At 60.5% G+C, this 23,661-nt stretch overlaps 1 protein-coding gene across 17 annotated transcripts; it reads right to left on the bottom strand.

The window, feature by feature from the left end:
* Nucleotides 1-207: 207 nt before the first annotated feature.
* Nucleotides 208-23,014, bottom strand: LOC105261353. 17 transcript variants are annotated; one of them, XM_019822407.3, is made up of 10 exons: nt 22,773-22,889; nt 22,431-22,607; nt 20,102-20,173; nt 8,835-8,933; nt 8,375-8,513; nt 6,314-6,543; nt 3,455-3,603; nt 2,724-2,840; nt 983-1,184; nt 208-471 (listed from the first exon to the last, which is right to left on the bottom strand). In XM_019822407.3, exons 1-7 carry the CDS (start codon nt 22,824-22,826, stop codon nt 3,481-3,483), a joined length of 894 nt encoding a protein of 297 aa, XP_019677966.3. In that variant the 5' UTR covers nt 22,827-22,889; the 3' UTR covers nt 208-471; nt 983-1,184; nt 2,724-2,840; nt 3,455-3,480. The 17 variants fall into 17 exon arrangements, 3 of the variants coding, with proteins under 3 accessions (XP_019677966.3, XP_019677968.1, XP_019677967.1); XR_006591721.1 differs by lacking the exons at nt 6,314-6,543; nt 20,102-20,173; nt 22,431-22,607; nt 22,773-22,889 and adding exons at nt 3,961-4,136; nt 12,109-12,224; nt 15,210-15,414; XM_019822409.2 differs by lacking the exons at nt 3,455-3,603; nt 6,314-6,543 and having other exon boundaries at nt 22,773-22,866.
* Between the last annotated feature and the right edge of the window lie 647 nt (nt 23,015-23,661).

Here is a 23,661-nt window from a genome sequence, read left to right as displayed (position 1 = left end):
GCATTGCCAGGAGCCCTGGGACGGCTGCCAGAAGGAGGAGCTGAGGAGGTCTTCACTGCCCCCCGCCCACGCCCACAGCGGGGAGTTCTGTCTTAGTGAGGCTCCCCGCCCCCTTCTGCTGCAACAGGGGCTCCCCCAGCAGGGGTCTCTCCGAGGGAGCCTTCCCCTCCCAACCCTGCCCAGGTACATCACCACCACCCGGACTGGTTCAACATTCAGGAGTCTTTATTAGATCTGAGACGGGACCGCCATCTCAGAGGACTCTCAGCTCGGACGCCACAGGAACTGGGCTGGACCAGGGTGGACAGCGGTGGCCACGGGAGCAAGGGTGGGACGAAGTCCTCTCCCGGGTGGCTCCGGGTGTAACGGGCAGCCCAGGCTGGAGCTGGGGTCTTGCCACTTCGATCAATCCAGGAGGGCTTCTCAGAGGGAACCCATGCCAGCTGAGTGCAATACGTCCTTCTTTTCGGTCTGAAAAGAAAAAAATGGCAAGAGTAAAAAACGTTCTCTTTGGATGGAGACCTTAGCAGGAAGCAGAGGACAGAGTTCCAGGGAGAGTGTCCAGCGGCCCTCGGGGCTCCCCTCCACCAGAAAGGCAGGGGGCTGGGGAGGGCTGAGACTGGGCGTGTCTTCCAGGAGCTCTGCCCAAGGCCATGACAGGGCGAGGGACTCAGGTCCCCAGCAGGGGAGAGGTAAAGGCCCAAGGGACTCGGCACCAGGTGGGGAACATGCTTCCGTTGGCCAAGGACAAACCTGGGAAGGTTTGGGTGATTTCTGCAGCAACTGTGGTCTCTTCTCCAGTCCCGTCTTCACCCCCAAGGACGGCCGTAGCATCCTGCGGCTTCCCACCTGCCGCGGGCTCCCTGCCCACGGGCTCCGCCCCTCAGTCACTCAGTGTGTTAGGAGGTGTTCTATTGGAGCCACGGGGAGGGACGCAGCCTGTGCGGGGGACCCACCAGGCCCCATCTGAAGCCCAACTTACCAGCCCCGTGACGCGGGGTGACCCACACATCCTTCGTGGGGCCCTGACTGCAGCTTTGCCAAGCGGGGGACAGAACCACTCCGGGCCTGGCAGCAGATTGACAGAGGAGACGGCTGCGAGAGGGCTCGCGTGAGCAAGTGGGTGTGGAATCGAGGTCAGCCCCTTCCTTCCTGGGGTGGGGGAGACCTAGGAGCCTCAGCACCTAGGAATGAACAGGACGAGCAGGGGCCACACAGAAATCTGCGTTAGGGGCACGACCGTGGCCACGGCCTCCCTCCCCTGCCCCGGCCGGGGTCAGGAGCCAGCAGCTTCGGGAGTCCCTGAGGTTCACCCCATCTGACTTCTCCAAGGGCTTTAAAATCTGAAAAGAGAGTCTCCGGAAGAGGAGGGGGGGCCGAGCCCCTGTGCTGCCCAGCTCCGCTCAGACCAGAAGGCCCAGCCTTATGTCCCTGCCTGCCCTACCTCCATTCTCGCTCCCACCCCTGCCCCTAAACATGGTCTTTACAGGCCCCCGACCTTGACTGGGGCGGTACCGTGGAGGGGTGTGGGTGGGGTCTGCCTCACCCATTGTACTGGTAGCTCCCCAAAGGGAAAGACTTGTCTCCCTCGAACTTGGGCTCCTGGAGGCCTCCGGCTTCCCCTGGCGCTCGTCCTGCCCCGGGCTGGCTCCCAGAGGCCCTGAGGTGAGCCGGCCTCTCCTAAGCACCCCCCGCTGAGTCTGCCAGCCTCTCCCTCCACTGCTCACTGTCCCTTTCCTTGCCCCAGATCCTCAGGCCGCCCGGGAGCCCCACGAGCCCCACGAGCCCCAGGCTGGCTAGATTTGGGGGACAACAGAAGAGAAGGTGCGTGTCGGGGCCTGGGGAGGGGTGGTGGGTGAAGCTCAGAGCAGGCCCTCCCCCGCAGGGGGGGAGGAGGAGTCCAGACGGAGCAGGGTCTGTCGGCTCCGCCCTCCCAGCCCAGACACGGACAGCCAGCATCTCCTAGCAACAGTACAGTAGCAGGGGGCTGGGAAGGGGGGCTGGGAAAGCGGGGCGGGGAAACAATGATATCATAAATTATCCCCAGCCCCTCCCTGCCAGCCCACCCTGCCTCAGTTGAGAATGGCCTCCTTTCTCTCCCCACCTGCCCCTCATTGGAGATTCCCTCAGCAAAGCTGGCCCCTGCTCAGTGCCCCTTAGAGATGCCCCTCTAGGTCAAGGTGACCATTCTCTGCCTTGTGCTGGAGCTCCAGAGGGAGGGAATTCTCACCATCTCAGGATCTCCCAGGGACCCTGTTGGAACCTCCCCAGTGGCAGGAGCGGGGAGCCTGCCTTCCTAGGGGACTCCCCCCTGCTGAGGGCCTGAGAGACTAGCCCTTTCCGATGGCCTCTGGTTCTGGCTTTTCTCTTTGGGTGGGGATGGGGGCAAGGAAGGGAAATTTCAAAGCGTTTTGTGACACTGACTCCCCTTCTCTCCACAAGATTTTATTCATTCATTAATTATTATTATCATTGTTTTATTGTAAGTAGCCTCCACACCCAATGTGGGGCTTGAACTCATGACCCTGAGATCAAGAGTCGCATGCTCTACTGACTGGGCCAGCCAGGTGCCCCTCTGAACAAAAGATTGCAGACTTGTGTCCCCAAGTCTTTAAGGGGCACTCAGACCTCACCAAGGTACCCATGTGTGTTTCCCTAGGCCATCAGTTGGAGTCCACGAAGCCCAATAAAGTGACTAAAGCAGGTGACAGTCCGTTCCTTACCTCTCCATCTAGCCATGTCAAGCCCAGGGTCAGAGAACTGGTACTTCAGCAGAACAGGTCTCAGTTAGACACTGGGAAGGACCTTGCAAGGCAGAATAAGCAAGATCGTGGTGCTTCCTGGTTGGAGAGAGGAAAGGTCTGTCATAGAAACAAGAAACTGGGAACCTTTTAAATTGATCACATGGAGGCTTTCTCTGCCGTATTAAATAACACCTAGGGAGTACTTAGCACAGAGCCTGACGTGTCGTTGGCCCCCATCGTGGCCGTTCTTATCGGATGGCTATCAGGAGGAAGGGATACATCGCTGGAGACCTACGTCCCATCCTCCAGGAACCCCATGGGAAAATCCAGATAGGAGATAGTGCCCCGAGTACAAGATGGCAGCCAGTTGCTATGGCAACAGAAGCAGAAGGAGTCCGGTTGGCTGTGGGGGCAGCGCTGGAAAGCCAGCTGGTGCCAGATGGACAAACCCGGCAGAAGGTAGCCCTGGCCGGGTGAGGCTCATGCCCCTGTGCCCAGGGCTCTCCCTCCATATGCCAGCCTCAGCCTGGTCCTTCCCTGCAGGCCTACAGGCTCCACTGCTATCAGTGGGGGATGATGCCCAAACCATCCTTCCTCCCAGCTCAAGCTTGTACAACAAGGAATGACCGCTCCGAGACAAAAGCCCCTGTTGCTCAAAGTCTCCCTGGCCCATAGGCTGGGGGACCTCAGTAAGTCTGAATTCAGCTCACTCCTGACAATGCTGAGGAGCATAAGATCATCGGGGACTTGAGAGAGTCCTGGGCTGGGCGGCAGGGCTTGGAGGGACCCCTTTGGGCCCATTCGCCGGAGCGTCACGATGTCCGGCTAGCGCTCCCTCTGGAGAACAACGAGATGCGGGCTGCGGGAAGCAAGCAGGGTTAGGACACTGTGGGGGACCCTCACCCCACCCTCGCTCTTCCCAGGGCTGCTGGACGGTGTCTACACCGGCCCTAAGGGGAAGCTCTTCCTGAGGAGGATGGCCACCGAGACACCTGCCTGCTTGAGCCCACGAGAGCTCTGGGCAGCGCCCGGAGCCCAGCCCCGCCTTCAGACAGGCCTTCATCACAGACTGCGAGTCCCTCCCGGCCCCCTGCTCCCCAGCGATCCGTGCCCTCATTTCCAAGCCGCGGAAGCCCTTCCAGACTGTCCCCACCTCAGTGGCCCCTCTAACTGTGTCCCTCTAGAATTAGCACTGTCCACCTGCACATGGCCTCACCCTCATTCACACCGACCCAGCTGATCCCTCGGAGTAACCGTGGAAGGAAGTTAGGGTCCAAAGACAGTAAGTGACTTGCCTAAGGTCACCTAGCTAGCAAGGGAGGGAAGCCAGGGTCTCCTGACCGGCCTGTCTGATCCAGAGTCGACAACCAAAGCCTCCTTCTGTTGTCCGTCCTGCGGATGGAGCCCTGCTATCCGATCTGTGAGCAGCCTGCAGCCCGACGAGGTGCCCGCTGCCATTCTGCTGCTCCCGGGGCCCAAAGCCACACACTTATTACAAGGAACAGTGTGCGCAGCAAGGCGTTGGGGGTGGGGCAGGGGTCTATCCACACGCTGGTTGACAGCAGGCGGCACTCAGGTCAGGCAAGGAGAGAAACCTTCCCGGGGGAGGACGAGACTGGGTGTGGAGTCTAAGGCAGGCTCGCGCCTCTTTTGGGGCCCTGGCTTCTTTCTACCTTCCCAACACAGCCCTCCCCGAGGGAGCGAGCGAGCGGGGGGGGGAGCCCCGTGCAGGAGCTGGGGAGCCCCGTGAAAGGGCGGGAAGGGAGGCTAGAGGGGCCGGGGTGGAGGGAGTTACAGCAAGGAAGGAGGCGGGCGGCAGGACCCTGCTGCTGGGGGCTGGCAGGGCCTGACAGGACCGTGGAGAGGAGCCTGTCCTGGGAAGGTTCGGACAGGGCCTCACTGGCCTCACTGTGAGGCTCTGGCTAGGTGTCAGCTTCTCCATTTCCTTCCCAGATCTGGTTAAAGCCTGAGGCTGCCCCTCAGCCCTCCCCTCCTCCAATCCCCTTCCACCCACCCCTTAGCCCCGGGAGCTAAGCCCCCTCACCTGACAAGGCCACTTCCGTGGCCACTCACAGAGAAGTCTTTGTGCAAAGGCTGGGCCTGGGGGAGGGGCGGGGGCCGGCCCCCCCACTTCCCTCTCCCCCTCCCCCGGTGGCCACAGCGGCTCCTCAGATGCCTCTCCAGCCTTCCGCCACCTTCTCCAGGAAGGATCTCCCCGCCTGATAGCCCGCACCCCTTCCCGCACCCCGTCTCCCAGGGACTTTCCAGGACTGAGCCCCCTCTCTGCTCTTCAGTCCCCAGCGGCCCATCTCCTGTGCTGCCCTCGGGGCACCCGTGCTTCTCCCAGGGAGCCCCCACTGGCCTACCCACTGTGTAAGCGGGGGGGGGGGGGGCACGCATGTGGACGGTGGGGTGAGTCTGGGGGAGGGGCAGAGACTCTTCCTAGGGGGCTCCCAGGCCTCTGTTCCCTCATTTGCAGAACTAAGCAGGAGCCAGTGAAACCTCCGGCTGGGCACTGGGCTAAGCAGGCATCTGGATGTGGATGCGGTGTCCTTGTCCCTCCTGGGAGGGGCTGTGTGCTGCTCGCCGTCCAACCCCCCCCCCCCCATACACGGCATATCTGAGGCTGTCAGCTAAGCACCCTGCAAGTCCAGCCCCCCTGCTGGGGCACATGAGGCTCTCTCGGTAACCAACTTCAGCCTCCGTGCCCCATCTCCTCCCAGCCCAGAGTCCCTGTGACGACAGCCCCGTCCCCTAGCCCAGCCTGCTCTTTCCTCCCTCCCCTCACATCAGCTGGCCCCTCACCACCGCCCACTCCCTCACACCTTGGACTTGACGACCTCCTGCTCACCTGTCACCACTTGCCCCTCGGCCCCTCCAGGAGGCCCTCCCTGCCTGCCCGCGGCCCCATGCTCCCCGGAGCCTGGCTCAGGTCTTCAGGACAACGGTCCTCCCGGTATCCCGTGGTGCCTGTCCGCCCTCCCTGCCAGACTGCTGGTTCCACAGAGCAGCCCCGAACCCCCCCTCCGCCTTCACCCAGCGGCACTCGGCACACGCCTGTTGACGGAACGAGCCACGGAGGCAGGGGCCAAGCGAAAGGAAGGTGTGGGTGCGAGAGGCGCTGCCCGGGAGGAAGGGATGGTCCTCACGTGGGTGATGTGGAGGGGGAGGGACCCGAGGGCCTAGCAGTTTGGTGACACCGCAGGTGGAGGGGGGAGGCGGGAGCACATGCTGAGCCAGTGAGCACCGGGACCCTGTACCGCGTCTGGGGAGTGGCCACCTTGCGGTTTGGGAGGGAGGCTGGCTTCTTCGCCACCAGGGAAGCCAAAAGCACAGGAGTGCTCCCAGCCCTCCTTGCTGCTCGGGCCTGGGTGGAACCCAAGCAGGGGCACCTCTCCAGCCTCTGCCCCAGGAGCTAAGGGCAGGAGCACACACAGAGCAGTGAGGGGACAGATCTGGAGTTCAGAGAAGCCAGAACCTGTGAAGCGGGCAGGTTTCTAGAAGTCTAGAGCCCACAATGGCTGACGCGATAAACGTAGCAGGACCGTGGAGCCCTGGGGAGCACTCACAAATGAAGACCTGGAAGACTGAATGAGCAGAACCCAGGACGCATGAGCGAGGACGTAACAGGAGGGCCAAAGGCCACAGGAGGAGGCAGGACCGGGGCCAGCGGGGACTGCGCTGCAGAGGTCTCCTGGCCTGAGGTGGGGGTGGGCGGTGGGCCCTTGGCGGGGCCGTGGGTGGTCTCCAGGGTGTAGCTTCACAAGGGCCGAGAGACGAGGGAAGCCAGACCGCCAGGCTGAGCAGGGAAAACCTGGAGCTCCACCTCGAGGACACGACAGCCCTTCAAGGCCCCAGAGAGACCCTCAAACTGGCAGGCGGTCCTGCCTGCCCGCACCTTACCCTCCCCCCAGTTCTCACCACCCCCCCCCCCGTCTTTGTGCATCACCCAGTCCATAAGATCCTCCGTCAAGTCCTCTGACCACCGGGTGCTCATGGGGTCTGTGAGTGAACGGGAGGCCGCCCCACCAGCCCTGCTCCTGTGCCAGCCTCACTCTCCTCTGGGGCTGCCATGCCTCATCCCTCCCGCCCGCTCTCCCCAGTTCTACTAGCAAGGAGCCTCAGCCACGTTCCCGGCCAGCCAGCAAGTCCTTCCTGGGTTCCCGGGGCCTCAGCCCCCGCCACGTCCGTCCACCTGTCAGAGCCCGCCATCTTAGGGGTGCCAGCTGCCTCACACGGCGACCTCACTCGCCCTCCGCTTCCGTTCCCACAGCATTGCCTCCTACCCCTGCCTCTCTCTTTCTCTCTCTCTGAAGCCCGAGCCCAACAAGGTGGGGGGCCAGGCTGGGGAGCCAAGGCCGGAGGAAGCAAGACAAAAAAGGACAGAAAAGCCGGCCCCTTGGCATCTCTCTTTGGCATCTGAGTCCAGCTCAGGGAGGGACGGCAGAAGGGAAGAAAGAAAGTAGTGTGAGTTTTTATGTCTGTCCTCTTCCTGCCACCTCCCCCCCCACACACACTTTGATGAAAACAAAATCTCTCCCCTTTTCTCTCGTCTCCAACCCCCTCCCCTTTTTTTCTGGCTCCTACCATGAGCCTCCTGGAATGCAAATGAGTTGTATTATGCAAATGTATGCAAATCAGGCTTAACGAGCGGAAGGAGGGGGCAGAATGCCTAATGAGTAATGGCGGAGGGTGGCAGGAATGACCCCCCTCCTCTTCTCCCGTTCCCACAGCCTGGAGGCTGGCTGGGGGTAGCAGGGTGTCCCTCGCTTCTGGGAAAGAGCAGAAGGTCAAGGCCCCATCACCTTAGAAGGCTGAGGATGGCCTCGGCTGTAGGTGAGGGACAGGAGAGCTTGAGGGTGGAGAGGGTTAAGTACAGGGGACTCCGGCTCCCTCGCACAACCTTCCCAGAGTCTCTGGATGCACCAGCCTCCCTGCCTGTGCGGCTCCAGTGCTGAAAGGAGGCTGATGCTCATGCATGCCAAGGCTTGTGATTCAGAAAGGAGGATTCCCAAGGGAAGATTCCCAACCAGACCCAGGTTCTTCCTGGGGGTGGGGGTGAAAGCTGTCTCTCTTTGTGCTTTGGAAGGTGGGGGCTGGGGCGGTTGCCATGGCAACATAGCATGGAACACCCACCTCCCCAACATCCAGCCCCAGAGGACCTAAGAGTTGGGGGGGGGCATAATAGACTGACACCCCCTGATGCCCCCACCACCTGGCACTGCCAGCCGGAGATGGCGGCATCACATCCTAGCGAGAATAGCCCCTTTGTTTCTGGGCTCCCGGTGTCGGAGGAGCAGGCCTGGGCACACAGAAGGGCCTTTCCCAGGCCCCGTTCCAGTTTGCGTGGCTCTTGCTGGCCTCTGGAGACTCCTTGTGGCCATCCGCTGGCCTCTGTGCCCTGGCAGATGGCTGCCCCTTTCCCCATGGGTTTGCCAGCCACTGCTAGGTATGCCTTCCCCCGTGCTTCTCTCTGAGGCCTCCCCTGCAAACCTCTGACAGAGAGAGCAGTTGGGCCCACCTCTTCCCGGCCTGTGTGGACACCTCACACGCCCAGACACGTGCTCTGTCCCTTTCCGTGCAAGGACAACCTGTGACCCTCCCGACCAGCATTAGGCCTGCGCACGCACGCGAGTCAGGCAGGGAGGTTCCTACAGGACACATCAGACACAGTGGGCAGGGCCGGGCTGGACTTGAGGAGGCTGCCTCTTGGCATTTCCACCACCCAGCTGAGTGACCTTGGGCATGACTCTTCCACTCTCTTGGGATCTGTAAAATGAGGGATATAGGGCGGAGGCTCATCCTGGCTCTGGCTGACCTTACATGAGTCTAGGGTACACACTTCCCGCATCCACCTCTCATCCTTCCCACCGCTGCAACAGCACCCCACCCCCACACCGTTCAGTTCCCACTCCCCGAAGAGGACAGACCCAATTTCCTGGAGATGGAATGCCAACTGCCCTCAGCTTTTCCCTCTTCCTGAGACCCCGCAGCTGCCTGCAAACAGTCCCCACAGATCACAAAATCTAGAGACCGAGAGAAGACCCCCTCGTAAGCCTCCCAAAGGGGGCCTGCAGGCCGGCTACTCACCGCCCGGGAGCTGTCCGTGGTGCTGGACGCGGCTCTGGCCCAGGAGTGGAGGAAAGCGGGCGGGAGGGTGACGAGCACCCACCCGCCCCAGGTGAGAAGCTAAAAGGAAGAGAAGAAGCGGAAACATTGGGAAACGGTAAGCAAGGGCGCAGACACCCCCGGGGAAAGTCTCTCCTCTGGGAAGATGTCCAAATTGCCAGTGCTACCTGGGGGGAGGAGGAGCCTAAGGGTCCCTGCAACTCTGAACCTCACACCGCTTCATCCCTAACGACTTAAGGGTCATAGGTTAACTCAGTCTCCATCTGGATCCTATTTGGAAATCCACAGGGAGATACAGTCATCGTTCCTGCTCTTGGGGAAGAGCTCGGGTTGAGGTAGTTGACAGGGTACCGACCTCTAAATTCCATCCTAAATTCTAAGGTTCCTACAAGGAGTTTAGAAATAAGGTTGGGAAAGACGCATAGTTGAAGCAATCTGCTCAGTTGTATTATAGCCATCAAGAGCTCGAGAGGAAAGGCAGGGAAATAGGAAAGGGCATGTGTGTGCCTGTGTATGTGTGCACAGGTGCGTGTGTTTGTGTGTGTGTGTCCCAGGGAAGAGAGGTAAGCCTACATCGGTGGTTCTTAATCCTAGCTGCACATTAGAAACACGGAGAGAACTTTTAAATGATACCAATGTCTAGGCCTCAGTCCCAGATACTCTGATTTCATTGGCCTGGGGCTGGACCCCAACATCGGTTTTTTTTCCTAACGCTCCCCAGGTGGTTTTAGTGCATAACCAAGTTGAGAATCACTGGCCTGGAAGAAAGCACATAAGAAAAAGTACAGGGGTTAAGCCTGATGAGCTGGAGGGAGAGGGAAAGCCAGGGCCCCTGAAGAGGAAGGGAATAAGCAGGAAGGAAAGCATCTCCTGGGACCTCCTGGTGGCCCCAGGCCTGATCTGGATTGGAGACCGACTCAGGCATCGAGCTTGTCTCTTTGGTGCTGTGGAAGCTCAAACCGTCCCAATGAGATGAGGCAGGGAGATGAACTGTGTCCCCATCCCAGGCCCTTGTGCAGAGACAGGGCATGGGTGCAATGACCCTGGGGGCATGCTGCTCCCCTTCACCCAGAAGGTCCCCAGGGAGGCAGTTGTAGAAGGTAAACAGCAACAATGGTCTCTTTCAGTGTCCAGATTCCAACCCTTCAGTCCAATTAGCAGACACAGCAAACAGCAATTCAGCTGCCTTCAGCCGCTGTCATAACAAACTCAGAGCAGCCTTAATGGGGGGATTAGGGCAGGAGGAGGGGGGTGTCACTCGGAGCCTTGGGAGAGCCTGGGTGGCAATGAAGGGCTCCCCTGTTTCTCCCAGCTCTCTCCCACCTGAACATGCAGCTACTCACCTTTACCTTCTATAACCCTGCTTCTCATTTTCCTCAAAGCTCCAAGAATCGTTTTCATACTTTTGTCTACTCTTTCCCTCCAATGATTTTTAAAACATTAACCTAAATTCATTTATCCTGCAGGGAAGTTGGCACACCTGCCCCTGGATGAGCCAGCGCCATAACCCCCCATGATCTCTGAGGTCTTGATAGCAAAGGAAGGAAGGCGGAAAGGTCAATCTGTCCCCAGAGCATTAGGGTGGGAAGGTGGGGAATAAATAAATATCAGAATATTCCAATTCCCAAACCTTGGGAATTGCAGACTTCAAGAAGGACTTCCAGACCCAGAAGAACGCAGAGGGGCCTATGCTTCTCTGGTGGGTTACTAGCCTTGGGAATTGACTTGGGGGTTGGGGTAGGGGTGGGGGCTGGGAGGCAAGAGGAGAGAAAACACCTCTTCTTAAAGTTGCTCAGTCTGTATATGCTGGTAGGCAGGTCTCTATTTGGTTGGTTAATTCTACCCGCTACCTAACCGGTCCTTAAATTTAACACCTGTGTTTTTTGTCACACTGGAAACTTAACGGAATACACTTGGAGTTACCATTTACCCGTGCCACATTCTCTATCTCCATAACTCAGTTTACCAGTTGTGAGTTCTCTACCAGTAGGTGGTAAGATCCGTAAAGAACAGAAAACACAATGGCCCTTCTGTCCTTGTGGACTCTAGCCTCTTAACAGGCTTCTCGAAGGCTGTTCCTTCTCCCCACGCTTCAGACACTGCCTACCCAGGTCCCCAGGAGTCCCTCCTCAACTCCGAGGCTGGAAAAGGAGGAACTTCCTCAAGTTTAAATGTTGTGAGATCCTCAGTCAAGAACATACTGAAAAGCTACCCTGTTTGCATTCTGAGATCAACCGTGCGCTTTCAAAACCTTGTTCCAAACTGTGGCCTTTAACCCTTCTGTACCCTGAGAATTACTCTCTGCGCATGGATACCACAACATATTACAAGATCGTTTACATACAATTCCTTGTCTGCTCCGTGTAACAATCCTGAGCGCACATCTTCTTCTCCCCCTTATGTGAACATCCCACTGAAGCTCAGAGATATCGTAGCTGCTGAATGACACGCAGAAGCACAGACCCCCATTCAGTCACACAGGCTGTTTCCATTTCTGTCCCTCCCCAGGCTTGGTGATGGTGATGATGCTTACGACCGGAGAGACCTTGCAATGCCTCGAATTGGGGAAAAATTGACCCAGGTGAGGGTGTGAGTGATGATGTAAAACTTGAGTCAGATACTGAGGAGAAAATTGCCTTTGAACTCTGGGACTCAGAATTCAATAGGAGGGCGCTGGAATGAAGGCAGAGGACCGAAATGGGTAAAGAAACCAGCCTAGAACTTGGTTCCCAGTAGGAATGGGTGGATGTTGCAAGATCTGAAGAATAGAACTAAAAACTCGTGGACACAGACAGAAGTGTGTTGATAGCCAGAAAGAAATTTCCTAACCGGTAACCGGTGAGGCCCTTGTGAACCCCTTTCAAGCGAGGCCCCTGCACCCCCACTCCACCAGTGCTCCTAGCGGGTTCAGCTGCCATAAAGGTTGGGGGAGGCAGGCAGCAGGACTCCATGGTGTCACGGCGATGTCTGCATTTCGAGGAGCCTCCCGGATCCCAGAATGTCTGTTCCTCCGGTGGACTTAAACCTAGGTGCAGTCAGGCATCCGTGATCTGACAGCCCAGCCTCCTGCCCACGGGGGTCACACACGTACCCAGCCTCACAGCAGTTACTGAGTTTGTCACCCTCATGAGCAGACACAGCCCCCGGCACAGCCACCCACCCCTCTCCCGCAGCCCTGCCCACACACCCACGCGCACCACCACATGTACGCGTAAGGCAGGCAGCACGCACTCACCCCCACGTCCCTCCCGGCCTCCGTCCCCTCTCCCCGGAGATCCTTGTTCTGCAGGGTGTAAGCCCTCCACCCGCCAGCTTCCTCAGGCCTCCCGTCCTCGTCCTCCTTCGGAGACCCTGTGGTCAGACGTGCTAATGAGGCCCCACGATAACAATATAAATCCACTGTGGTTAGAACAGAAGTTGGAAGTCTTGTGCGCATGAGTCTCAGCAGATCCAAATACGCATTTCCAACCAGCTGCAAGAAGAGTTTAAAAAAAAAAAAAAAAAAGCACCTGTCTTTCTCGTGCTTCACCTTCCTCCTCTTCCTCCTCCCCCTCCTCCCCCGTCACAACCAGGCCCGAGGCTCTCTCCTTTCTCCTCCCTCCCGGGCCTTCCCTTTCCCTGCTGCGCTAATCCCCTCTCTTCTGATACATCCCCACCTTACCTTCCAGTCCTTCCCCTGGGGTTTGAAACTACGGAGCGACATTAGCAACGCACGGGGGTCTATGGTTCCTCATCTGTAAAATGGGGCTAGTGACAGCTACCTTAGGGCCTCTGAGGATCCGAGAGAGGCTCGTAGACGGAGGCTGTTACCGGGAGGTGTGGTGTGGTGTTAGGGACTCCCGGACCCTGCCTGAACCCGCTCTCTCCTCCCTAATCCTGTCTCCGCTGCCCCCCTCCGAAAACACCAAATTCCAAACAGCTGAAAAAGGGAGAGGCGAGAGGCGGTTCATCGCTCCTTCCTCCAGATCTCTGAAGGGAGGAAACGTGTGCCCCAGGCTCTCTGAAGCCCGACGGTTTCCCTTTGGATTCCCCAATATTTCTCCCACATAATATGTAATTGAATCATAATCTCCTAGCTGTAAAATCATTTCCTGGAGGAAGCTGTAAATTTACACCGGGAACTGGGCAGTACAAGGTCATTTTGTCCAGTCGTCCCGCGTTCTGGAAGGCCAGGTGGTGGGGGGTGGGACGGGGAGATAAAAGCAGCAGGGCCACTTCCAGTTTTGTTTCGTTCACTTTTGTTCTACCAAGTCACTCTGGACCACTCTCCTCTCAGCTGCACCCAAACACTTTTGCTTAAAATATTTAGGTCAGGCCAGATAAATGGATTCTTTTAGGAAAGGCCCTGATTAATCTCTCTAATTCTTTGCTTTCTCTGGGCAGCATAAATACTAAGCTACAAATTCCTTTGTGTTCGAGCTCCTCCAGGCTATGTGCTCTTGGAGACGATTTCTAAGAGCCAGGATGGCGTGGGAATGTGGGGTGTCCTGGAAGACCCCAACTCGAGCCATTTGGTCAGTGAAGACAATGCTGACACGAGAAGCTTTTCAAGACACCAGACTCAGGTCCTGGGTGGGAAGGAGTAACGGATACGGAAGCGAGGAGGCTGAGACACAGCGAGCACCCCACCGGCCCAGAACCCAGGCTGTACCTCCCGTTCAACCTCCCCTGGTCTCCACCTCGCCATTCTCAGCTCCCAGCCCAGCTGGGTAGGCCTATGTGGCTTCAAGGAACCGATTTAAGCAAAGACCTTGCTCGTTCCTTTTCTCCTTGGGGGGGGGGGCGCTCCCCCAAAGCTCCCACCCCAGCAAGAGCTGTGGATAAGCCAGCGCCCCCGGGAGAGGCCTGGGCCCGGAGCCTGAGGCACTGTCCCAAATAACCCTGCAACCAGATTTCAACAGATCCCTCCCTTGGAGCGGCTTCCCCCCTCCCACCACCCCCCCCCACCCCGCACTGACCCACTCCGCAGACGGCTGGCCGGGGGTGGGGGGGGGGGAGACGCCCCATCCTGAGTAACCACCCCGCCCCTTTCTCGCCTTCCCCCCCAGAGCACCCGGCTAGCGTGAGATCGCGCGGCGCCTCTGCGCCGCCCGGGGTTGGGGTGCGGTCTTGAGGCCCGCGGGCCACCGGTTCCTCCTCTCGCCCGCGCGGCCCGGGGGTCCTCGCGCCCCCAGCCCCTCGTTTAGCCCGCCCCCCGCCCGTCCGTGCGGCCAGCTTTCCCGGGGCCCTCTGCGCAGTGTATGGGGTTATTTTTACTTTCGGTTATCTAGCTTTATGAAGACTCCACACCACTCATACAGCTAGATAACCAAAGATAACAACCAACCCCGCCTCCTGGCTGCTGCCGCTGCCTCTTCCACGCAGCCTCCCGGCCGCCGCCGCCGCCGCCGCCGCCCCCGCCCCCGGACGCCCGCCGGTGGAGGTGGGAGAGGGCACAGGGGTGGAGGTGGGGGCGGAGAGAGAAACTGAGCCCAAGACGGAAAGGGACCCGGAGTACAGGACACAGGCACCACGGACACCGAAAAGGGCGTGGGAAGGACGCGGCGCCGGCGGCGTGGAGGCCCAGGGATCGCCCCCGGACCCGAGAAGCTTCGAACGCCCGGTTTCCCCACCCGAGCCAGAAGCGCGAGTTCGGCGGGTCCTTCCGCACGAAGAGGGACTCGCGGGCTTTCGCGCCACCCGGGAAGACCGCAGGGACCGCGGCGGAGGCCTCGGCCAGCCCACGGGGTCCCCGCCGCCCTCCCTTGGAGGCTGCGGGGCGCGCCCCACAGCCCAAGCCTCTGCGTGGGAGCCGCGGGGACCCCCAGCTCGCCAAGGGCTGGAACCCCGCTGCCCGCTGAAACGAGGGGGGGGGGGCGAGCAGCGAATCATGAGGGAAGCCCCGGCAGCGTCCCGGCAGGGAACAGGAAACCCCGGCAACCTGGAGGGAGGCAGGCTGGTGCGGGGTGGGCGCCCCCAGAGCCTCCCAAGCGCGCCTCGGGGAGAGAAGAAAAGGGCAGAGACCCCACCCGGGAGGGGTTCCGGGAGAGCACCCACGAGATGGGGCAGGCGGTGCAGGTGAGCGAGCCCCAGGCCCCACCGCGCCCCCCCCCCCAGAAATGGCTTTGTACAAAGAGGTCCACAAAGCCCCCAAGGCTGTGAAAATGGCCGGGGGCCCGAGGCGGGAGGTGCCCCTGGGGCTTGGCGGGGATTCCGATCGAGAACGGGAATCGTCACGGAGGTCCCGGCGGGCAGCCCGGAGGAGGGTGTGGGGCTCGGCCGGCCCTTCGGGGCGCGCCGGCACGCTGGACGCTGGCGCTCGCCCACCTGCGGCCCCGAGCCGGCCAGGCCACTTACATGGAGCCCAGGGCGCCCATCGAGCTCTCCCGCGCCGTCCTCCCGGCGCGTTCCCGCCACGGAGAGCCGCGGCCCGGGTCCGGGGCGCCAGGGCTCATCGGGCGCGGGGTGCAGGCTCCCGCGGGTCTCAGCCTCCGCCGAGCCGCGGCCAGCGCGGCCGGGCGGGCCTCGCCTCCCCAGCTCCCGCCTCCTCGGCGGCCGCTGCTCTGGCCCGGGCGCGCTCCGGCTCCGGACTTTTCATTCATCCTTTCACGCTCCCTCCCCAGGCCAGCCTCCGATTGGCTCCGCCACGTCTGACGTCACCACCTCGTCTCCCCGCCGGCCCCGCCCCTCCCCTGCCTTGGAAGAGCTGGAGCGCGCAATTGGGGCGCCCCTCCCCCTCAGAACGGGGTGGGGGAGGAACTACTACCTCTGTGTGCGGATTCCCAGCCTCCTGCGGCCTCACCCACCCCGAGACCCGCCTGCCATCTCCCATCCGCTGCCATTTGGGGTTTTGATCTCAAGCCTCCCTCTTTCTGGAGGTCCTACATTTTCCACTTGGGCCCCAGACACGTTCCACCAGGTCCGGGGGTGGGGGTGGGGGCAGAGACGGGAAGAGAGATCGGTGAAATATCAAAAAGAACCAGATAACTGGAGATTCTGCCCCCACCTGCCGCCTCCGCTCAGGATATCCTTTGTGCTTGTGTTCTGATCCCTTCCAGACTGGGATCCTAACCTTTCCGGACGGGCGGAAACCTGTCCTGTTGGTTTTCAACCCCAAACAGGGAGGGAGAGATTCTGGAAGTTAGTCTGAGCGAGACAGGGCCTCCCTCTTTGCTGTGCGGGGACGGGCATCTCTCGGAACCTGCTCGCTGCACCAAGGTTCCAGGTGGAGGAGGCTGGAGGGTCCCAGCTGGCATTAACCCGGGCAGCATCCACAGATCTGACCCAGCCCCACGGAGGCTCTTGCCACCGCCTTCTCTCCCTTACCCTTCCTGGTGCGCCTCCAACGGCGAGCCCTGGCCCCCACCTCCGCTCCAGCTCCGGGTGTCTGGAGAGCTGGGGTTTGAAGTTCCGGGCTTCCCTGACCTGGCTCCCCATCTGGCCCAGAGAATCAGAAAACGCAGCGTCCCAACCCGGGGCAGCTCGCGTCTCCCCGCAGGGGGAGTCCGGATTCTCCCTGCCCGGCGGAGCTCTCTGGGAGAGCTGCGGGGCCCTAGCTGAGTCGCGTTGGTCCTCGGCTCTGCGAACTCCCTTCCGGAGTTGTCACGCCCCTCCAACCACGTTACTCTCCGTCCCTTTGCTAAAAACTCCTACGACTTACATACCTAGAGCCTGTGTGTCTGCTTGGTAAGGGCCGATCCCTATCACCTGCCGTCCTTGAACGCTGTGCCAACAGAGGAGTGCTCCGGGGGACCTGGGGTCTCCCCAGCAGGCCCAGCCAGACTGTTTTATCCACTCCAGGGCCTCGCCTCTCTGCACAGTCTAGGACAAAGCCGAGCCTGAACACTATTCGCCTTGGTTAGATGCAAGCCAGTGGCCAATGGGTTTCATTTTATGCACCCCTCAAAGGTTGGAGAATGTCTGAATAAAATAACCACTACATTATTGTGAGGTGGGGGACATTTCGAAAGAGGATAAAGGCCAGGGGCCTGAGTTTCCCTACCCAAGCGGCAGTATGGGGCTGAAGCAGACAGCCTGATTTCCCCAGGTCTCGGGACTGTGCTTGGCACAGCTTTTTTTTCCCCCCCTCTGTCAGCCTCCAGAGGGTCTCAGGACCCTTACCTAAGGGAAAGGCTTTCTAGAAGCTTCCACAGCATCAATTCTTTACCCTCTCAGAACTGGGAGCACAGCAGCCAACAGTGAGGAAAGAAGAAAAGAGATCAAGTGCCCACTGCCTGCTTTCTTTCTGCCTGCCCCTCCCAGGTGCCCCTCGAACTCAAAATGGAGCATGGGGGGGGCGTGCACTGGGGTCTCTGTTGCCCCAGTTCAGTTGCAGAAAAGTGGACGCTTCCCCAAACACTCACAGATAAACCTACCCTACTGGCGTGCTGCTAGACGCACTCCTTAAATGCACCCTCCAAAACAGGCCCCAGAGAAACTATAGGCCCCTCCAGCCTTCCAGCTTCCCACCTACAGACCTCCCCCAATATTTCTAGGTACACGACCTCACACCCCCTTATAAGATACCCAATACCCTCCAGACGTTCCAGTAACCCTCAATAGGGCCTACACTTCGCACACACACACACACCAGCTTCCCCTACAGATATTTCCGCATTTGCCCCCACCCTCCCCGCAAGGTCCCTTAAAAGCACCTCTTTCTCGGCCTCCCAGCCCCCTCGCCGCCCAGTGCCTGCGAGGCCGGGGCGGCAGGTGGGGAAGAGCTGGCTCTCCCGCTAGCCAAGAGGCTCTGCTCCGTTCTCTTCTGTCACCAATGCCAGCGGGGCCCCTCCCCTCCGTGGGCCCAGGCTTAGCCCCACCCCCCCCTTACCCCAGAGCCACCCAGCAGCGCTGTGAGCTCCGAGTGGGGATCGGCATGAACCTTCCTTCTCTTTCAACACTGCTATAATTTTGTGGGGGTACGGGAGGTAGCACAGAAAGGTTTCTTTGCCCCGTGGAGAGCCCCCACCCCCACCCCTATTGGCCAACATCAGACTCAGCTGGCCCTTCTGAAGAACTGAGGTCTGGGAAGAAATGGGTACATTTCCCAGTCTCCCCCAAATAGCTAGATAAAGAGCTAGGTCCTCTGCCTCTTGCCGTGGGTTCTACAGAAGCACCTCAACCCCGACAGCGTCCACATTTAAGGAGTCCCCCCCAAAAGAAAATGGAGATTAGTTTAAGTCGGAGTCACCCTATCTGTCCAGATTCCCGATGAAGCCACGTTCTGTTCGGTTTTGTGTGGGCAGACTGGAACTCCCAGGGCTCCCGCTCAGGGGTGGCGGCGAGTGGGGTCCCCTCGGGCTCATTCCCAGGGGCACGGGGCTGTAAGCCTTGAGGGAAGCAGAGACACCCCCCCCCCCACCTCCACTGGCGCCTTAGCCGGGCTTGGTTTGCACAACCAGCGCCCGCATTCCAGCTTCCGAAAGGAAACTACTTGAAGGGGAGCAGAGGAGACCGCCCCCTGGGACAGAGGCGACGTCACAGCCATTCATTGGGGTCTCGGGGGTCTGACACCGGGTGGGCGCCCAGGAGTGACAGCCTGCACCTGTGGGTGCCCCTGCCAGTCTGGGTTTGCTCTCACGCGCTGTGGGTGGAGAGGGAGGGTGTTGCCAAAATGCGTGTCCCGAGTGGGATCCGCGTGGGAGGGGAGGGGTGGGGCCGCCTCGCCGCCTGTGTCGGCTCCTCTGGCCGCAGGGGACCCTTCCGCCATCTCGGACCAGAAGCAGCAGGCCTGAGGGAGGCGGCCGCTAGAGCAAGAGGGGGCCTGAGGTCCCCTTTTGCTTGGCCTGTCAGCCTCAGTCTCCCCAAAAAGGCCTCCACCCGAGCCCACAGCACTCTCCACTGCGGTCGCTGTTCTGGAGCCATGGCCTGCAGACCCCACCCCCGTCCTTCCAGGGAGATTCTGGGGGTGCTGGGGGGAGAGCCCCCCAAGTCCCTGGCGTTGATCTGAGTGTGGAAGTGTCTCAGTCAGCCTGGAGCCTGTCCCTTGCCAGTGCCTGCCCCACCCCCATCGCCACGGTCCCCGTCCGGATGCCCACCCATTGTCTGTGCCTGAAGAGCCCACGTAGAGAAAAACATGGCCTCAATTGTGCTCTCGGGATGCAGCTTTTGGACAGATTTTTACACTTTGGGTCCAGAATACATTTTGGCGTTAGGCCACGCTCGTGAAATATTCAGGTAATTCAATAAAAAGCATATTTTTTCTTTGTCTCAGTCACCAGAGGAGTTTGCCTTGAGGACACAGATGGAAGCCGAAGCCGCGGTTGGAGGAGGTGGGTTCAGGTATTTATTTCTGCCTTTTAAGTGCATCCTTATTATGAACATTGCCACCCATTATCCTTTTGCTATGGAATATTTGCATTGTCTGTGGGATGGCGACTCGGAAAGCAAGAATTGGCACGAAAAGAAATGCTGATGCTCTGGGGGACACCAACCCGCCTACCTCCATAAGGGCAGAGGAGGTTTGAGGGCTTGGGGACACAATCTGGAGGACCCTGTCGCCGGGGCTGCCGCCCTTCCCTGCCCCCAAGACAGTGTTTTTCTCGTGGTGAGAGGCCAGCCTGAGAATTCCTCCGGCCTCCGTGAGCGCTGCCCCCTCCTGCCCCCGGTCCTCCCTTAAACCCACAGGCGGTGCGCTCGCCCGCCCGCCTCCGAGCCCTATGGAGCCGGGGAGGTGAGGACAAGGAGACAGAGATAGCAGAGGGTCCACCATCCGCAAATGGCCTCCTTGAGGGGCAAAAGTGTGGGTGTGTAAGGGCGCCGTGCCTGCACACACACGCACAGAAGCCTGGGCACACGCCAGGGTATGTCCTCGGCCCTCCCAGCGGGAGCGTCGGATGCTCCCGGAGGCATACACCCTCACGTGCCTGCTTCCCGGATCCCGCTCAGCACAACCCACACCGCTCTCCTCTCTCACCTGTCACCAGGTACAGACATCTCCGCGCCTCCCCGGGGTCCCCCGGCTGCCGCCCTTAGGAGCCGCTGAGAGAAGGGGAAGGACCCCCTGAATCCCCAGCGCCTCTCCTCCCTCTCGCGGAACCGGGCGCAGGGGGGCCCCTCATTCCCTCGCTCCCTCCCATCATCAAGGCTCCACAGGTCTTACTGCCATCAGAGTGGAGCAAAGTCAGAGCCCACAGCTGGAAGAGGCAGGGTGACCTGACGAGGTGGGGAGAACGAGAGGACACAGAGGCCATACAGGGCCAGCTCCCCCGCCTGCCCCTCCATTGAAAGCAAACAAATAAGATAAATACCCTAAAAGCCAAGGTGGTCGCCCACGATGACGGTGACACCGGACCGAGGCCGCTGCTTCCGGACGCCCAGCCCTGTCAAGGAGGAGAATGCGAAGGTTACAGTCCTGGAGTGGCTCGGGTTCTCTCCGTCCCCCCCCCCCTCTCCCTGCCACCCTCCCCCCTCCCATCTCTCCCTCCTCCACAGTCCTGCCCTCGTCCATCACCAGCCCTCCGGGCAGCACAGGGCGGCAGCTGGGAGAGAAAAGCCTAGATGTGCAGGAGGGCAGGGCCCTGGGCAGCCCGGGGACGCTCCAGCCCCAAGCTGCCTGGACCCCGTGTCCTCAGCCCCCACTCACAGCCTGCTGTGCCTCGGTCCGAAGCGAAGCAAGGGCCCTCGCTTGCTCGCTCCTCCCGGAGGAGGAGCCCCTCGCCCAGCCGGACACTCTCTCCTCGCAGCCCCCTCTGCTCAGGACAGAAGGGAAGACCCCGGGGGCAAGCCTCTGTTTTTCCGTCCAGATCCGACCGCATTACAAGCAGTAAAGCGCCCTGCCCTCAGGATATCGCGGGGGAGCTTTCTAGAGCTCCTATCCGCAGGAGCAGATCCAGGAGCTGGCCTCCCCTCTCCTCCTCTGCTCCCCCCCCGGCTCACACACACAAGAGGTGAGAATACAAAGCAGCTTTTTCCTTTCGATGTTGGGTGTGGAACCTACTCTCCCGGCCCAGTATTTTGCTTTCGGGCTGAATTTTTATTTAGGGGAATGATTTGGGTGACCCGGCTCCTGAAACACTAAGGGAAGTGTATTTGTGTGTGCGTGTGGGTGTGTGTGCGCGCATGTGTGTGTGTGTGGGGGGGAAGGTGGTGAATCCTTCTGCCTCAAACTCAATTCCACAACTTCCTCACCTTCTTTTTTTAATCAGGAAGATAATCTACCTTAATGCAGAGGAAATCATAAAAAGGAAGGCTAGGGGTCAGGAGTAAGTCTTACCTCCAAGCCTGATTTCTAGAAGGAGTGCTTGGAATGCCCCCCCCCTCGCTCCCAGCCTCAGCTCTGCCAGCCCACCCATGCATAAAGGGATGTTTCCTCTGAAATGATCCTCAAGCCAAAGAGGCACCAACCCTCCAGCTTGCAGACCCCCTGGAAAATGGACACAGACACAGCTGGGGGCCTCCGGCTCCTTCCGCCCTCATCAGAGAGAGTCGTGGGGTCCCTGTGTGTGCCTCTCCCTGCTGAGCCCTGCCCTGCACCCCACCCCACCCCCAAAACATACACACAGTGCCCAGGGAAACACGGTAACAAGGTCCGTGCTCGGGGGGGTCATGGAGCGTGTGTATGTTTGGTGACCCACAGCCTCGGCTTCTCCCAGAAATCTGGCCTCTGGGGGACCAGAAGTGGTCTGGGGGCCTCCCGCCCCCACTGCCCCACAGTGGTCCCAGCCTGCCCCCAGGAAGCCCCGTGCAGGTGGGGACACCAGTGCCTTCTGTCTACATCCCCTGGCCCTTCTGAAAAAACAAGAGATTAAGGACGGCGTCAGATGGGCAGGGGAGGGGATGGGGAGGGCTGTTACCCCTGCCTTCCCCAAAGCTCGGGCCCCAACACCTCACCTGCCTTCCGGCTCCCCTCAGCCCCCTTCCCACCTGCCAGCGGGGACGAAGGGGGAATTGAATTAATCTAAATCCTACAAAATGCTCTTGGATTGTTTTCCTAATTCTGGTCTCCCCCTGTGTGGGAACGTGGCTCCTTTTCCCCCTCGTGCCCCCAGCCCCTCAGACTTGGTCCTTTCCTAAGAGCTGAGGTCTGTAGGGCGGAGAGGCCCGGGGCCAGGAAAGGAAAGGTCAGGAGTCCAGATACAGAACCATTTTCTCTTCCCTCCCATCCGCACTCCGCTCCCCTCCCGCCCCTCCTCTGGTCCCGGCATTAAGATGTTGGCCGTCTGCTGGAGAGAGGGAGGGGCAGATTAATGGGATCAGTAGCACCGTGACCCTAAAGCTCCCCTGAATCCCATCGACAAACTTGGTGAGCTGTCTCGCGGTCGCCCGGGGCGAGCGGAAGGAGGGCCCCCCCACCCCAGGCTCTGGAGGCGGGGCAGGGCCGCTGCCTCGGCTCGCTGCCCTGGGCGCCCCGGACCCAAGAGGGGAGACCCCGCTCTGCCAGCCACCCCTGCGCGCACCCGCCCCGCCCCTTCTGGTCCCCCCCTTAAATCTTTTATCAGCCTTTCCTTTCTCTGATGATCGCGCCCGCCTCCATCAGCCCTTGGGCCAGGTGGGGCGCCCCGACCGATTTCAGGGGATCCCATCCCACCCCAGCCCGCATGGCCGAGGCGGCGAGGACCCTCTCCCATGGCCACTCACCCGGCTTCTGGGAGGAGGAGAGGCGGCTCGGCGGCCCCTGCCGCCCGCCCGACTGCCTCTCTCGCGGCTCCCAGCCTCCCGTGGCGCGGGGGTGCGGCCCGGTGACGGTGACGTAGCATCGGTCCGTCCATTCAAGAATTCCGCTCGCCTCGCTCTTTCTTTCTCCCGCCGCTCTCCCTGGAAGGCGGCAAAGAGGGGGTGCTGCCCCTGTCTGGAGACACCACGGCCACCGAAATGACAGCCCGCCCGGAGGACGCCCCCTCCTCTCCGGCTCCCACGCCTGTGTGGGAAGGGGTCTTTGTCACTCGCCCGTCCCCACCTCCTCCCGCCGCCTTTTCTAACCTGAGGCAGGAAGAAGGGGCGAGGGAAGCTATTGTTCCTCCCGGCCACCCTCATCCCCAGAGGAAGAGAGAGACAGGCTGGGACAGGAGCGCGCGGTCCCCAGTCTCCCGCCAGGTCGAACTGACCTCCGGACTCGGGAGCGTCCCGGGTTGGGGGGTGAGGAGTGACGGCAGAGGGACACTTTGCCGTCTCAGGGTGTCCCCCGACCCCCGTCTCGTCTCCGTCAGCTGGACGAATCACAAGTCCCCATCTTAGTTGTGAAGGACAAAGTGACACTTGGGGGCTGAGGGAGGGGGGAGCAGGGTGGGGGCGGCGAAGGCCAGCGCTCGGAAGTCTAGACGGGAGACGGGAGGGGTGGGACCACAGATTCAAAGTGGGAGATAAATTATCTTGTTCTCAGAGGAGGGAGAGCCACTCGAGGGCTGGTTTCCAGGGCCGGGGTCCCAATATCTGCTGGACGCGGAGGGGGGGCGCCCAGGATCGCACAATGGCCGCGTCTTCTCTGTCACCCCCACCCCGCCCCTCCCTCCCCTCCCTCCCACTCTCCCGGCCCGGCCTGGGAACTCAGTCTGAGCTCGACGTGACAGACAGCAGGCCTGCATGCTAATGAAGTTTGTCTCAAGTTCATTGTCAAAACCCCCCCCTTCCCCAAGGCCCCCTCCCCTCCTCTCTCATACACAAATCTCCCTCCAACTTTTGTCCCACAGACCTGGAGGCCACTCGAGTCCCTGCCCGCTCCCCTCTCTCACCCTCCCCCGCTGCTCTCGGTGTCCCCCCTGCCCACTGCCTCCCTGAGCCGCCGGGGCGGGGGCCTCTCCCCTGCCCGGTGCCTTCCCAGCCACCTTCCGGCCTGCGTCCCCGAGCTCTGAAGGCGGGATTCCGAGGGCTT

Source organism: Felis catus, chromosome F1 (assembly GCF_018350175.1).
Source record: "Felis catus isolate Fca126 chromosome F1, F.catus_Fca126_mat1.0, whole genome shotgun sequence".
Taxonomy (NCBI): domain Eukaryota; kingdom Metazoa; phylum Chordata; class Mammalia; order Carnivora; family Felidae; genus Felis; species Felis catus.
The sequence above is the reverse complement of the archived record's forward strand: the minus strand, read 5'-3'. Positions and strand labels throughout refer to the sequence as shown.